General features: G+C 45.7%; 1 protein-coding gene across 6 annotated transcripts in view; it reads right to left on the reverse strand.

The window, feature by feature from the left end:
- Positions 1–13,194, reverse strand: part of NUP153 (nucleoporin 153) — a 159,566-nt gene that overhangs the window by 9,240 nt on the left and 137,132 nt on the right. For all 6 annotated transcript variants that reach the window (XM_029590715.1, XM_029590718.1, XM_029590717.1 and 3 more), the window contains one exon: positions 3,326–3,503. In XM_029590715.1, coding sequence (XP_029446575.1) covers positions 3,326–3,503 — 178 coding nt within the window. The remainder of the gene's footprint in view (positions 1–3,325; positions 3,504–13,194) is intronic.

A 13,194-nucleotide genomic window follows, 5' to 3' on the forward strand; every position in this document is an offset into this window, starting at 1 on the left:
GGCCACAACTGCAGTAATTAAATCCAATGGTCTTCCTCAGAGTCATTTTAGCACTGAAAAGAGCTGTTTTGAGGTCGCCAAAGAGACAGTTTAAAAACTGAGGAGGAATCGAGAGAGAGGATTCCATGTCCATGTGAAAGGCAGATTAAACAGAGTTGCTTACCTGTAACAGGTGTTCTCAGAGGACAGCAGGATGTTAGTCCTCCCACATGGGTGACATCATCAGACAGAGTCCGATGCGGAAAACGTATGTCAAAAGTTTCTAGAAACTTTGACTAGGTACACTGAGAATGCCCAGCATGCCCTATACCACATGTCCACACGGGGTTCCTTCTTCAGTCTCTTAAAGATTTACGATAAAAAATAAAAAAATAGGAGAAACCCAATGCTGCAGGATGGTGGGCAGGTTTCGTGAGGATTAACATCCTGCTGTCCTTGGAGAACACTTGTTATTTATTTGTTGATTTTTATATACCGACATTCGTCGGAACATCATGCCGGTACTTGTTACAGGTAAACAACTCTTTCTCTGAGGACAAGCAGGATGATAGTTCTCACACATGGGTGAATCCTTAGCTACATTCTGCTCCCCAACACAAAATGGGACCAACAGACACCTAACCAGGTGCCAATGAGCACACCATCACCGGTGCTTTTGGTAACAAAGGGGGAGACAGCCTGAACCCAAACAAGGGGCCCTAATTAGGGAGGAGTTGGGTTCTACACCTCAAACAGGTTCCAGAGAACAGACTGGCCAACCCTACTGTTGCATCAGCCATTCCTATCCAGACAGTAATGGGATGTGAATGTGTGGAGAGAATTCCATGTCGCAGCTTTGCAGACCTCCTCCACTGAAACTGCTAGCTTGTGGGCCACTGATGTTGCCATGGCTCGGACAGAATAAGCCTTGAGATGACTCCCAAGATCCAGTCTCGCCTAGGCATAACAGAAGGAGATGCAATCTGCTAGCCAACTGGATAGTGTCTGTTTGGCAACAGCAACGCCCAAACTATTCCTAGCAAAAGAAATAAAAAGTTGGGTGGACTGTCTATGGGCTTCTGTCTGCTCCATATAGAAGGCTAAGGTTCGCTTGTAGTCCAAACTGTGTGGTGCTCATTCCGACTTGGTGCGAATTGGGCCTGGGAAAGAAAATTGGCAAGACAACTGATTGGTTAAGATGGAAATCAGTCATCACCTTAGGCAGGAATTCAGGGTGTGTACACAAGACCACCCTGTCATGATAATACTTAGTATAAGGTGGATAAGTCATTAAGGCCTGGAGCTCGTTGACCCTGCGCGTTGAAGTGAATACCACCAAAAATATGACCTTCCAGGTCAGATACTTCAGGTCATAGGTGCGCAGCAATTCAAGGGGAGCTTTCATCAGCTGAACTAACACCACCAAGACACAGTGGGAGGAGGCCTTGGAGCTCCAGAAGTGGTACAAGGATGGGTGGCACTGGCTCCGGTGTCATCTGTGTCATGGGACCTAAACCCTACAGCACCCACTCCACCGCTGGCTGGAATAGACACTCCAGCTCCTCCTTGAATGTTGCCAATGCCAACACTGACTGGGATGAAGGAGGGGTGGCCAGATCTTCCTTTGACCCGCGAGGGGGATTGGCAACTGGTACCAGGACCGGTGGAGACCTTCGTGGACCCCAGGCATCAATGGAAGATGGGCACTCCTTGCCACGAGGTCGCTTCGGGGGCACTGCAGCAAAAGCAATGCATCCCCGTGCCCAGCGCTGTGTATCGATGGGGACCGGTGCTGATGCTTTTTAGGCTTCCCCAGTGCAGAGGCTGATGAACCTGGTGTCCTCGGACCAGAGGAGATAGACAGTAGTTGGTCTCTGGTGCCCCGATTCACAGACAACCTCAATAGAACAAATGGTCCCGCCGATGTCGTGGTGTCCATTGGTGTGGCTCGAGGTCCTTCGATGCTTCAGACTTCTTCAACCCGAAGAACTGATCCATCTTGCCGAGTGAAAGACTATGTCCCTTTGGGGTCATCTGGGCACATAAGCGGCAACCCTAGACATCATGCAATGCCCCCAGGCAGAGGAGACAAGACAAACATCATGAGGATCGGTGATCGACATGGTCCTCGTGCACTGGGGGGCATTGTCAAAAATCGGACGTGATCATGATGGGGCGAAATAAAAGGGAAAGAACGAATGATGGCCATGGGTGTCGATGGCTGGTGGGCACTGAGGCACTACCACCACAGGAGGAACCAACCGTGAAAAGAAACATATCTGAACGCCGAAAACCCTGACTGGGGACACTACGGGGAGCCACCGAGGGACCCAGCAACAGACCTGAAGCAAATAAACGCGAAAAACCGCAAAAAATGAAGTTTTCCATCAGGCAAAAGCCAAGTTTTTTTTTTAGAGCTCAATCAATTTGTGTGGTTCATAGCTCTGCGGAAAAAAAAAGAGAGTGAAGAGGGACCCCGCGTGGACACGTGGTATAGGGAATGCTCAATGTGCCTAGTCAAAGTTTCTAGAAACTTTGAGATAAGTTTTCCGCATCAGGCTCCATCTGATATCACCCATGTGTGAGGACTATCATCCTGCTTGTCCTCGGAGAAAAAAACAACAACCAACAAAGGAGACTTCTGGAAGGCTCATTCTCATGGAAACTAGTGAGTATGCCCAGTAGGGCAAAAAGCCTGACGCTTTGAGAGACAGCTCCGCCTAGTGCTGCTCTGTTGATGTCTCACATGCAGCATGGGTAATTCAACCTGCAACTCCTAACAAAAGTACATTATATACTACACTTTAAAGGTTACACAAACACAGACACACACGATGAAAGCCAGTACAATGAAGGCACATGGGACAAGACTGTGGCTAAAGCCACAGTACCGCATGTTACAGTGCAATGGATCCAGGTTCAGATTTCGGTTTGTCAGGACTGTGCACATCACAGAGGTAGTGCGCTTAGGTCTAGGGAGGGAAATAGGGTGGCTGCTGTTACTGTGGCAGACTCTGCTGGCTAATGAGGGCTTGTTGAGGGTATGCTCTGGAGTTAGTACACCTCCAGCTATGCAAAGGTTCCCACAGCCGAGGCTGTTTAGAGACGGCTATAAAAAGGGAAGGAAAAAGGAAACATAACCAAAAAAAAACCAATGTCAGAAACAAAGGAGGAAACCAAAAAGTAACTTATTTTGTATTTTTCTTCTGGATAAAATCCTCAGTTGTCATGAGGGCCTGAGATGACTGCAGTGAAACCAGATTCCTATATCATCAGTTGAACAAACTCATCTGGAGCTGTGATTCCCTCCACCCCTTCCCCTTCCCCCCCTCCACAATTTTCTTACCCCACTGTGAAAGACTGAGGCTGGTTAAAGGGGAAGGCTGAAGAGGCTGGAGGCTGGACAGCCGTTGCTGCTGCCGCTCCAGCTCCTCCTGCATTCACCCCAAAGGTAAAGACACCGCTAGCTGGACTCCCACTGCTGAAGTTGAAATTAGTATTGCCTCCAAACTGGAAACCACCGCCTGAGGAGAAAACAAAAAAAAAAAAAAAAAGTCATCTGGTTCAGGAAAGTACATCACACCAGACCTTTCACCTTTGCAACCAAATTTATAACAGGCAATGGAGGCAGAATTTCTTGAATTCAAAGTAAATCTAAAAGTGACAGAATTTTCATAGGCATCACCAGGGGATACATTAAAAGAGGGGCTGCATTAAAAGAGGACAGTATGAACAGAATGAATGTAAATACAGCTTTACCGTCAAACCATAAAGCAAATTTATAAAAAAAAACAAACAAAAAAAGCTGTTCAATTTGCTGGATACCATCAGGTAGCCACAGGTTGAAATCTTGAACCAACGATCATATGCCTCTGCAGCATATGAAAGTGCTGCCACATCATTGAGAACAGCTCAATATGCAAGCAAAGCATCATAAGCAAGGCAGGCATCTCCCCACTACCCCAATGCAAAGTCTTTATTGAGAAGAGTGATAAAAGCACAACTGGATGTAAGTGAAAATAATTCAGTGTGCAAGTCAACGTTCCCGCAGCGCACACACACAGACCCTTCAGCATCCACTGTGTCATGCGCTACTATTTATTTATTTATTTAACAGTTTTATATACCGGCCTTCATAGTAAATAACCATATCGGATCGGTTTACAATTAACAAGAATAAAACTGGGGTAACTATTCAAGTAAACGAAAGATAAACAGTAGGTAGGAATGAGTCAAAGTTACAATCAACAGGGAAGAGAACTTGGAAGCTTGCAACAAGCTGGAAAGAAGATAAGGCAGGAAATAAATATGAAGTGAATATGAAATAAATATGAACTATGTATCCAACGAATGCATCAGCAGCCTCGGCTACCATTAACCATTCGGGGACGGTAACTTTTAAACAGCCGCGTGGGTGTGCATGTATTGCCGCTTACGCCGACGGACGCAGCCATTTTACAACACGCACGCACAGTTCAAAATAGGCTGTACGCACGTACACATGCGCACAATTTTATATAGGTGTGTGTGCATGTGCGTGCCAATGTCATCTCTACCGCACGCGTGGGGGATTTTGGTAGACAAACGCACAGACGCAATTTCCAATTTCCCCAGTTTGTTCTCAGTTCACCCAGGTAAAGGATAGGACTTCCTAACCCGTCCCCCACTAGCTTTTATCCTGTTACCCCCGACCCTTAAACCTCGCTGACTAGCCTAGATTTGTTTTTTTATTTTACAACTTACACGCCATCCATTGCAAGGTTATGCGGTAGGGGATCCAGCGCACACGTGTGTGCACAAGTACTTACATGCTGGTTTCATTAAAAAAATCCTGTAAAGCCCATGCCCCGCCCCCTTTTTTTTTTTTTAAACAAAAAAGTTTTGTGCAAGAGATATGTGCATACTCGCACGCCGTTTTAAATCTGAGCAGCGCGCGCAGGCACAATTTCTGCGCATACCTCCCGGCTCTGGCGCGCGTACGGCTTTTAAAATCCATCTTTATATATGCTTAATGAACAGAACAAACCAACTTGAGTGTTTTAACATATGGCCGGAAGAGCCTCCTCTGCATGCCTCCCCCACCCTTCCAAAGTCCTGTGGTTCAGACGAGTTGGATGAATGTTTAGTTTCTCTGCATATAGCAGAAAAGGTATCAGACAACAATGCTGCAACCTGTAATGACGAATCCTAAAATTAAACATGGAAGGAAGACGACAGATTCCTCTGCACCTTGCCCTTGGATGGTACGATATACCCTGTTGAGACTCACTCACTTTCAGGATCATTACCTCCTTGTCCGACCCAGTTACTGCGGGCCTTTTCTTTTGAGACAGCTACTAACTGGCCCCCCCCACAGAACCAAAGAAACATGAAGATGAACTCCTAAAGTAATTTTAGGGACAGGAAAGTTGGTTCTTACCTGATAATTTTCATTCCTGTAATACCACAGATCAGTCCAGACCAGAAGGTTATGCACTCCCACCAGCAGATGGAGTCAGAGAGCAAAGCTTCGAGGCACTGGTATCCCAAGTGTGCCACCTGCAGCTGATCAGTATTTATCGAAACCCAAGCAAAGTATAATTGACAAAAAAAATCTAATTCCCGAAACAAAGGCGAACAGGAAAAAACTCCCTCAAGGATCCGAAACAAACGACCCCAATACCTGAAAATCAGGTTTGAACCACGGTTCATAACAAAAACCAAAATATTATAGAATCATTCTGATAAATTCCCTATGTACAGCAGCTGTTAGGTAAATCAGTCTTTCGGCAGAAGCACCTGGGCGGGATCCTGGATTGATCTGTGGTATTACAGGAACGAAAATTAGCAGGTAAGAACCAATTTTCCTTTCCTGTACATACCCAGATCAGTCCAGACCAGTGGGATGTACCAAAGCCACATTACACCGGGCGGGAAACCGAAAGACCCGCTCGCAAGATGCTCTCCCCAAAAAGCACTTGGTCTGGATCCCTGACAACCAGACAATAATGCCTTGTGAAGGTATGCAGGGAAGACCAGACTGTGGCTCCACAAATCTCCTCAGGAGACAACTGAAACTCCGCCCAAGAAGCCGCTTGTGCTCTCGAGTGAGCTTTCAAACCAGTCGGGACGGGGCGACCTTTCCCAATGTAGGCCAAGCAAATTGTTTCCTTCAGCCAGTAAGCCAAGGATGCCTTAGATGCCTTTTCACCCTTCTTCTGACCTCCAAAGAGCACAAAAAGGTGATCCGATTTTCGAAAAGAGTTAATGACCTTCAAATACCGAAGGAGAACCCGGCGGACATCTAACAGATGAAGATCTCTTCCCATAACGGGGTCACGAGCCCAATCAGGGAATTAGGGTAACTCCACGGACTGATTAACATGAAAGGCAGACACTACTTTCGGCAAAAAGGAAGGGACCGTGTGCAGGGACACCCTATCAGCTGAGATGCGAAGGAAGGGATCAATACAGGAAAGGAAGGGATCAATACAGGAAAGAGCCTGCAGCCTAAGAGCAGAAAGATTCAGCGAACCAGCATCCTGTCTCCAACTGTAGCCAATCCAGGTTGCAAGTACCTGGCAGATCCCATAATCTGGATCTATTTCTTGTTACTCACTCCCATGGATATCAATAGCTTAGTCTACCTGGCTGATAATACATTGTGGAGTTGCCGCCTAGTGGTTATAGCAATGGGCTGCAAACCAGGGAAGCCAGGGGTCAAATCCTGCTGCTGCTTCTTGTGAGCTTGGGCAATTCACTTCATACCTCCATTTCCTCAGGTACAAACTTACGGGCCGATTCAGTAAAGCCCGCGGGAGAGCGGGCGAACGCCCACTCTCCTGTGCGCACGATTCAGTATTTACATAGAAACATAGAAATGACGGCAGAAGAAGACCAAACGGCCCATCCAGTCTGCCCAGCAAGCTTCACACATTTTTTCTCTCATACTTATCTGTTTCTCTTAGCTCTTGGTTCTATTTCCCTTCCACCCCCACCATTAATGTAGAGAGCAGTGATGGAGCTGCATCCAAGTGAAATATCTAGCGGTAGAAACAGGCAAAAGGAGGCGCTAGGGACACGTGGGTTTGACAGCCGACGCTCAATTTTGCCGGTGTCGGTTCTCGAGCCTGCTGACAGCCACAGACTTGGAAAGCCGGCAAAATTGAGCGTCTGGTTTTCGACCCGACAGCCGCGGGCAGACTTCAAATTTTTCTTTTTTTTTTACTTTCTTTTTTTATCCTGCGGGACCTCCGACTTTAATATCACCATGATATTAAGTCGGAGGCTGCACAGAAAAGCAGTTTTTACTGATTTTCTGTGCACTTTCCCGGTGCCCGAAGAAATTAGCACCTACCTTTGGGTAGGCGCTAATTTCTGAAAGCAAAATGTGCGGCTTGGCTGCACATTTTGTTTTCTGAATCGCGCGGGAATACCTAATAGGGCCATCAACATGCATTTGCATGTTGAGGGCGCTATTAGGTTCGGCGGGTTGGACGCGCGTTTTCGGCCCCTTACTGAATAAGGGGCAAGGGAAAATGCGTGTCCAATGTATCGGCCCTTTAGAATGTAAATCCTACAAGGACAGGGAAATATCTACATTGCCAGAATATAATCTGCTTTGAAGCACCTGAATGGCAGAATATAGATACAGGTGTCAAGGACTTTTCCTCGAGGAATTTGTCCAAGCCTCTTTTAAACCCTACAATACTAGTCAACTTGACCACATCCTCTGGCAACAGATTCCACAGCTATTTGTTTTAAATCTGCTGATTGTTAGATTCATGGAGTGTCCCCTTGTTTTAGTATTTGAAAGTAAAAATAACCATCCTTTATTTATCTGTTCCATCCAGCCCACTCATGATTCTATAAACTTCTATTGTGCCCTCTCTCAGCCATCTATTTTTCCAAGCTGAAAAGCGCTAGCCTGTGTAGCCTATCATCACAGAAAAGCCATTCCATCCCTCAGTCATTTTTTTGTCACCCTCCTCTGCTCCTTTTCTACTTCCACTATAGCTTTCTTGAGATGGGTTGACGAGAACTGCATATAATACTTAAAAGTACAGTCGCACCATGGCTTGATACAGAGGCAATATGATATTTTCTGTTTTATTCTCCATTCCTTTTTAGATCTTGCCTAACATTTTATAGTTTTTTTTGTTTTTTTTAAATAGTTCAAGAAAACCTTTGTGCTTTCCCTAATGGAAGCATGTTTGAGAAAAATGTCAGTATTTGGAGTCTTTTCATGAAAATGTTTTGTATTACTAGAGTGCCTGTCCAATTTTAGCTCAAGGCAATTTACAAAATTTTCTCAGGTACAATAACTTGCCCCAAAGAGTTTACAATCTAAATGGGTACTAGAGCCAACTGGGGACAAAGCAACTTGCCCAAGATCACGAGAAGTGTGTCAGTTTGAAAAGCAGGATTTGAACCCCTGGTTTCACTGGTTCACAACTCATTGTGCTAACCACAAGGCCACACCTTCCTCTGTACTAGGAAGGTTATGGTAGAAAATATCTTGTACGTTTTTCACAGACATTGACAATCACAGCTCCACCATAGTGGGAGTAACATTCTTGACAAGATACTATAGATTTTTGCTGTTGCCTTCTGAATCCTACAGAGTCCAGTCTTTTCCAAGGTAGAAACTCATATGCATCAGATATCAAAGCCTCAGCTGAAGGTTGCAGCAGGCCCTTCTATTAAAGATATTCATCTTCTAACAAAGGTAAGGGCAGTGCCGACATCAAATTGGATCCTTTCAGAGTCATATTTTCACAAGAGCTTTAAAGGGGACAGCGTAGATCAGTGGTTCTCAACCTTTTTTTCTATCAGGACACACCTGGCAAAGGATGTTTACATGTGTGACACACTAAACACATGACCACAGAGCTAAATGTAAACATATTCTGCATTCTCAGGAACCTCCTGATCTTCAGCAATAGGTGCAGGGCAGAATTAGGACATTTCCCCATACAACTCACAATACAAAGAAAATATTCTGATTATAGTGTCATCTCAACAAGAGCAACACAAACTCCCTCTACTACAAGCTGCATTGTAAAATATACTCAGCACATGTGTAGCAAACCTGCCATACCATAAAGGCATTAACTCCGAGGACTCAATCAGTAATAATTCTACATCTGAAAAAGCAGCAGTGCACCACCAATGCATGTCCTATTGAGAAAACACAACAAATAAGACTGATACATGTGTCTACATGCTAGTAAAATACCTCACCTCAGTCACACAGAGAAATACCAACTAAAGGACCACAAATTACAGATGTGGAAACAAAACTAGAATGGAAATCCCAAAAAGACGCATTGCATGCAATGCATAAGTGAAGAACTAGAAACAGAAATACGTTTCCTCCTACAGTAACCAAAGTACAAAGATAGAATTGCACATTCCCAAAACGGACATATGGATCTTATACCCTCAAACTCCCCCCTCCATACCCCCATCATCCCTCACTTCTCCAATTACTCCTTTTCAAATCATCTTCTCACTCACATCCCTGCCCAGCATTCCCAACTCCCACCCGCATCCTTTTCCCTGTGCTCCATCTCTCCCCTGCTCGAATTTGCCCCCTTCCTCTGCCCAACTAACCTGACCCCCCCCCTCTTTCCCACCCAGCAGCTCCCATTCTCCCTGCCCTGCATCCCCAACCTACTTTTCCCCACCCCCCACCAGGTGAAGAGAGCATCCCCAGAAGGGGAAAATAAAGTTGGTGTCCTGTCAGGCCCAAAAAAGCAGGAGTTGGCAACGTCTCCCTCTGATCTGGGTGAAGGAAGAAACGGCATCCTGCTGGGCCAAAAAGAGGAGAAGGGAGTGAGAGTAGCCTCCTGATAAAGGAGAAGTCAAATCACCTGGGTTGATGAGGAAAAAGCAGCCTCCCGCTGGCCCTGCGACACACCACATACCAGTGTGTCCCGACACACCACATACCAGTGTGTCCCGACACACCACATACCAGTGTGTCCCGACACACCACATACCAGTGTGTCCCGACACACCTGTTGAGAACCACTGGTATAGAGGATAATTAAACTTTAGTTTTTGATACTACAAATTATTTATAACTTAAATACCGCTTCCCAGAATTTCTTTATTTAATAGTGCCAAATCATCCACAAAGGAACAACCTTCTCTCTCACATACAGCAGTGGTCCCCAACCTTTTTTGCATCAGGGACCGGCTTCAAGCAAGACCATTTTTCCATGGCCTGGCAGGGCGGGGCAGGGGCGGGGCTTTGGTCATATGGGGGCGGGGTTATGGAGGGGGTTGGATTTTAGTGCACACTTATCATTTAATTATGACATTTATAATGTGAATGTGACTCAACTCACCATAGGTTCTCACATGCATGGCACACTGACCCATGATCATCACGGGGCTAGATGTAAAAGTACAGTTTGTATCCACGGGAACCCCCCTGACCCACAATAATGGATGTAAAGCAGAATTATGACATTCCCCGTACAACTCACCCTACAAAAAAGATATTCTGGTTCTGGTGACATCTCAGTAACAGTAACTCAAACTCCTTCTACTTCCAGGCTCAATAGCCCTACTTATGAAAAGACAGCAGTTTACCACCAATGCATGTCCTCTTGAGAAAACACAACAAATAAGACCGATACAAACACTTACATGCTAGCAAAATATTTCATCTCGGTAACAGACACAGAACCGACCTAACATACTCCCAGGATCTGTAGTAATGCACAAACTAATCTGCACACAGTTACACCTGTATTATGGAATACACTCAAACAGGAGCAACCCTATCTATGAAAAGGCAACACTACAAATATTAAATCAGGCCCTAAAAACCAATACACCTCTTATTAGGAAAACAGAACTAGCAAGCAGCTATAGATCCCCACAGAGAAATAATTGTAAAACTATACTAATAAGCAGAATAAATGTTTCAAAACAGCTATGAACAGAATAACATCCAACAATTAAAAACTCATAAAAACTATTAAACATTCTCCAAACACCAATAAAATATTTCAAAAAAGCAGACATCACACAATTAAAATGGCAGTCAAGAAAAATAAACTTAAAAAGCCACCTTTACTTACCTCCTCCAGCAGCTCTCCTACCCCTCTTCCATGCAGGCCGTGGCACACACCAGAAGCAGCAGTAGAGGCTAAGCTCTATACTCATGGTCCTCTTCCTTAGTGCCCATGTCTCTCACACACACACACACACCATACCAGTCATGCCCCCATGACCAGTTTCTGTCTCTCACACACCAATCATCTCCAGTCTTTGGCACATGCACACTAGTCACCTTCCTGAACAGTTTCTCTCATGCCATATACACACACACAGGCTTCCCACTCCTGTGTTCTACATACATATATGGGCTTCTCACTCTCATAATCACTTTCTCTGTCTCTCTCTCACACACACACCAGTCTCTCACTCCCATGCTTGTTCTCTCCACATGCACAGGCTTCTCATTCCCATAATCACTTTCTTTCTCTCTCTCACACACACACACACATCAGTCTCTCACTCCCATGTTCTCTTTCAGATATACAGGCTTCTCACTCCCATGCTGTCTCACACACACCCAGGTTTCTCACTCCCATGCTCACTCTTCACATGCACAGGTTTCTCATTCCCATAATCACTTTGTTTCTCACACACACACACACACACCAGTCACCTGATCTCTCTCATGCATACACACACAGGCTTCCCACTTCCATGTTCTGTCTTACATATACAGGCTTCTCCCTCACATGCTGTGTCTCACACACACCCAGGTTTCTCACTCCCATGCTCACTCTCTTCACATGCACAGGCTTCTCATTCCCATAATCACTTTCTCTCTGTTACACACACACACCAGTCTCTCTCTCATTTCCATGCTCACTCTCCACGTGCACAGGCTTCTCATTCCCTGAATCGCATTCTCTCACATTCACACACACCAGTCTTTTTCTCTCACACACCCCGTCACCTTACCAACCAGTCTCTCTCTCTCATGCATGCACACTCACCCAGGTTTCTCACTCCCATGCTTTCTTTCACCCCCTCCCCCCAACACCAGGCTTCTTACGCCCATGCTTTCCCACATACCCAGACTTCTCACTTCCATGCTTTTTCTCTCTCTCTCACACACACATCAGTCACCTCCCTGACTAATGTCTCACACTCTCACATACACATCAGTCATCTCCCTGAGCAATCACTTTCATTGTCTCTCACATACATACATACACACACACACACATCAACTCTCTGACCAGTCAATCACACACAGGCTGGCTGCCTGCTTCTCTCTCTTTCTCTCACTCACTTCCTCTCCCCTCCCCCGGAGCACAAATGGGAGCTGCAGCAGCCCCCACAGGCCAAGAAAGAAGCATCCCATCGGCCGCGGGAGGCTCATGCTGCTGACTCCTTTCTCGATTACCGGCTGCTTCAATTGCTCGGGGGCCGATGCTGCAGCCGCCGCTGCTACTTTCACGCGGCACTGCTCTTTCTTCTTCCCGCGCACCGCGCATCACTTCCTGTTCCGGGTCACGGGGGGGGCGCGGGAAGAAGAAAAGGCCCAGCCACGAGTGCCACAGCTTCCTCTAGCCCCGCTGCCGTTCCCACTGGGCTTGAACGCGCTGATAGCCCGGCGGCAACGGCAGCAGGGAAGGAAGAGCAGCAGGAGAGACCGGGAGCACGCGACACACTGTCGGTGCTTGGCGGCGGTGCCGCGGACCGGCAAAAATCCCCAACGGCCCGGTCCCGGTCCGCGGACCGGTGGTTGGGGACCCCTGACATACAGCACAAAAAGATAAAAATCCAATGTTTTAAAATCTTAATGAACTATAATAAACCTATGTAATAATTTAAAGTGGATTAAGCTAAGATTGGATACTGACTGCTATCATTTTAGTGTTAGAAAAATCTTCTAATCTCCCCATATCAGACTGCAGTATGCTATATAAATTCCATTTTTCTTCAAGCTTTAAGGGTATGCGTTACACTTCAGGAATGTTGGCAGCAGCTTATTTAGACGTCTTTGGATCATAAACTCAATTGAAGTATTCAGAGAACCTATTATAGCAATAGCTATTGCTATAATAGGTTCTGTATATAATTTAAACTGTATATAATTTAAAGAATTAACAGAAGGAATATCAAAATAAGAACATAAGAAGTTGCCAAACTGGGTCAGTCCGAGGGTCAAGTCCAGCATCTTATTTCCAATAATGGCCA

Source organism: Rhinatrema bivittatum, chromosome 2 (genome assembly GCF_901001135.1).
Source record: "Rhinatrema bivittatum chromosome 2, aRhiBiv1.1, whole genome shotgun sequence".
Classification (NCBI taxonomy): Eukaryota; Metazoa; Chordata; class Amphibia; order Gymnophiona; family Rhinatrematidae; genus Rhinatrema; species Rhinatrema bivittatum.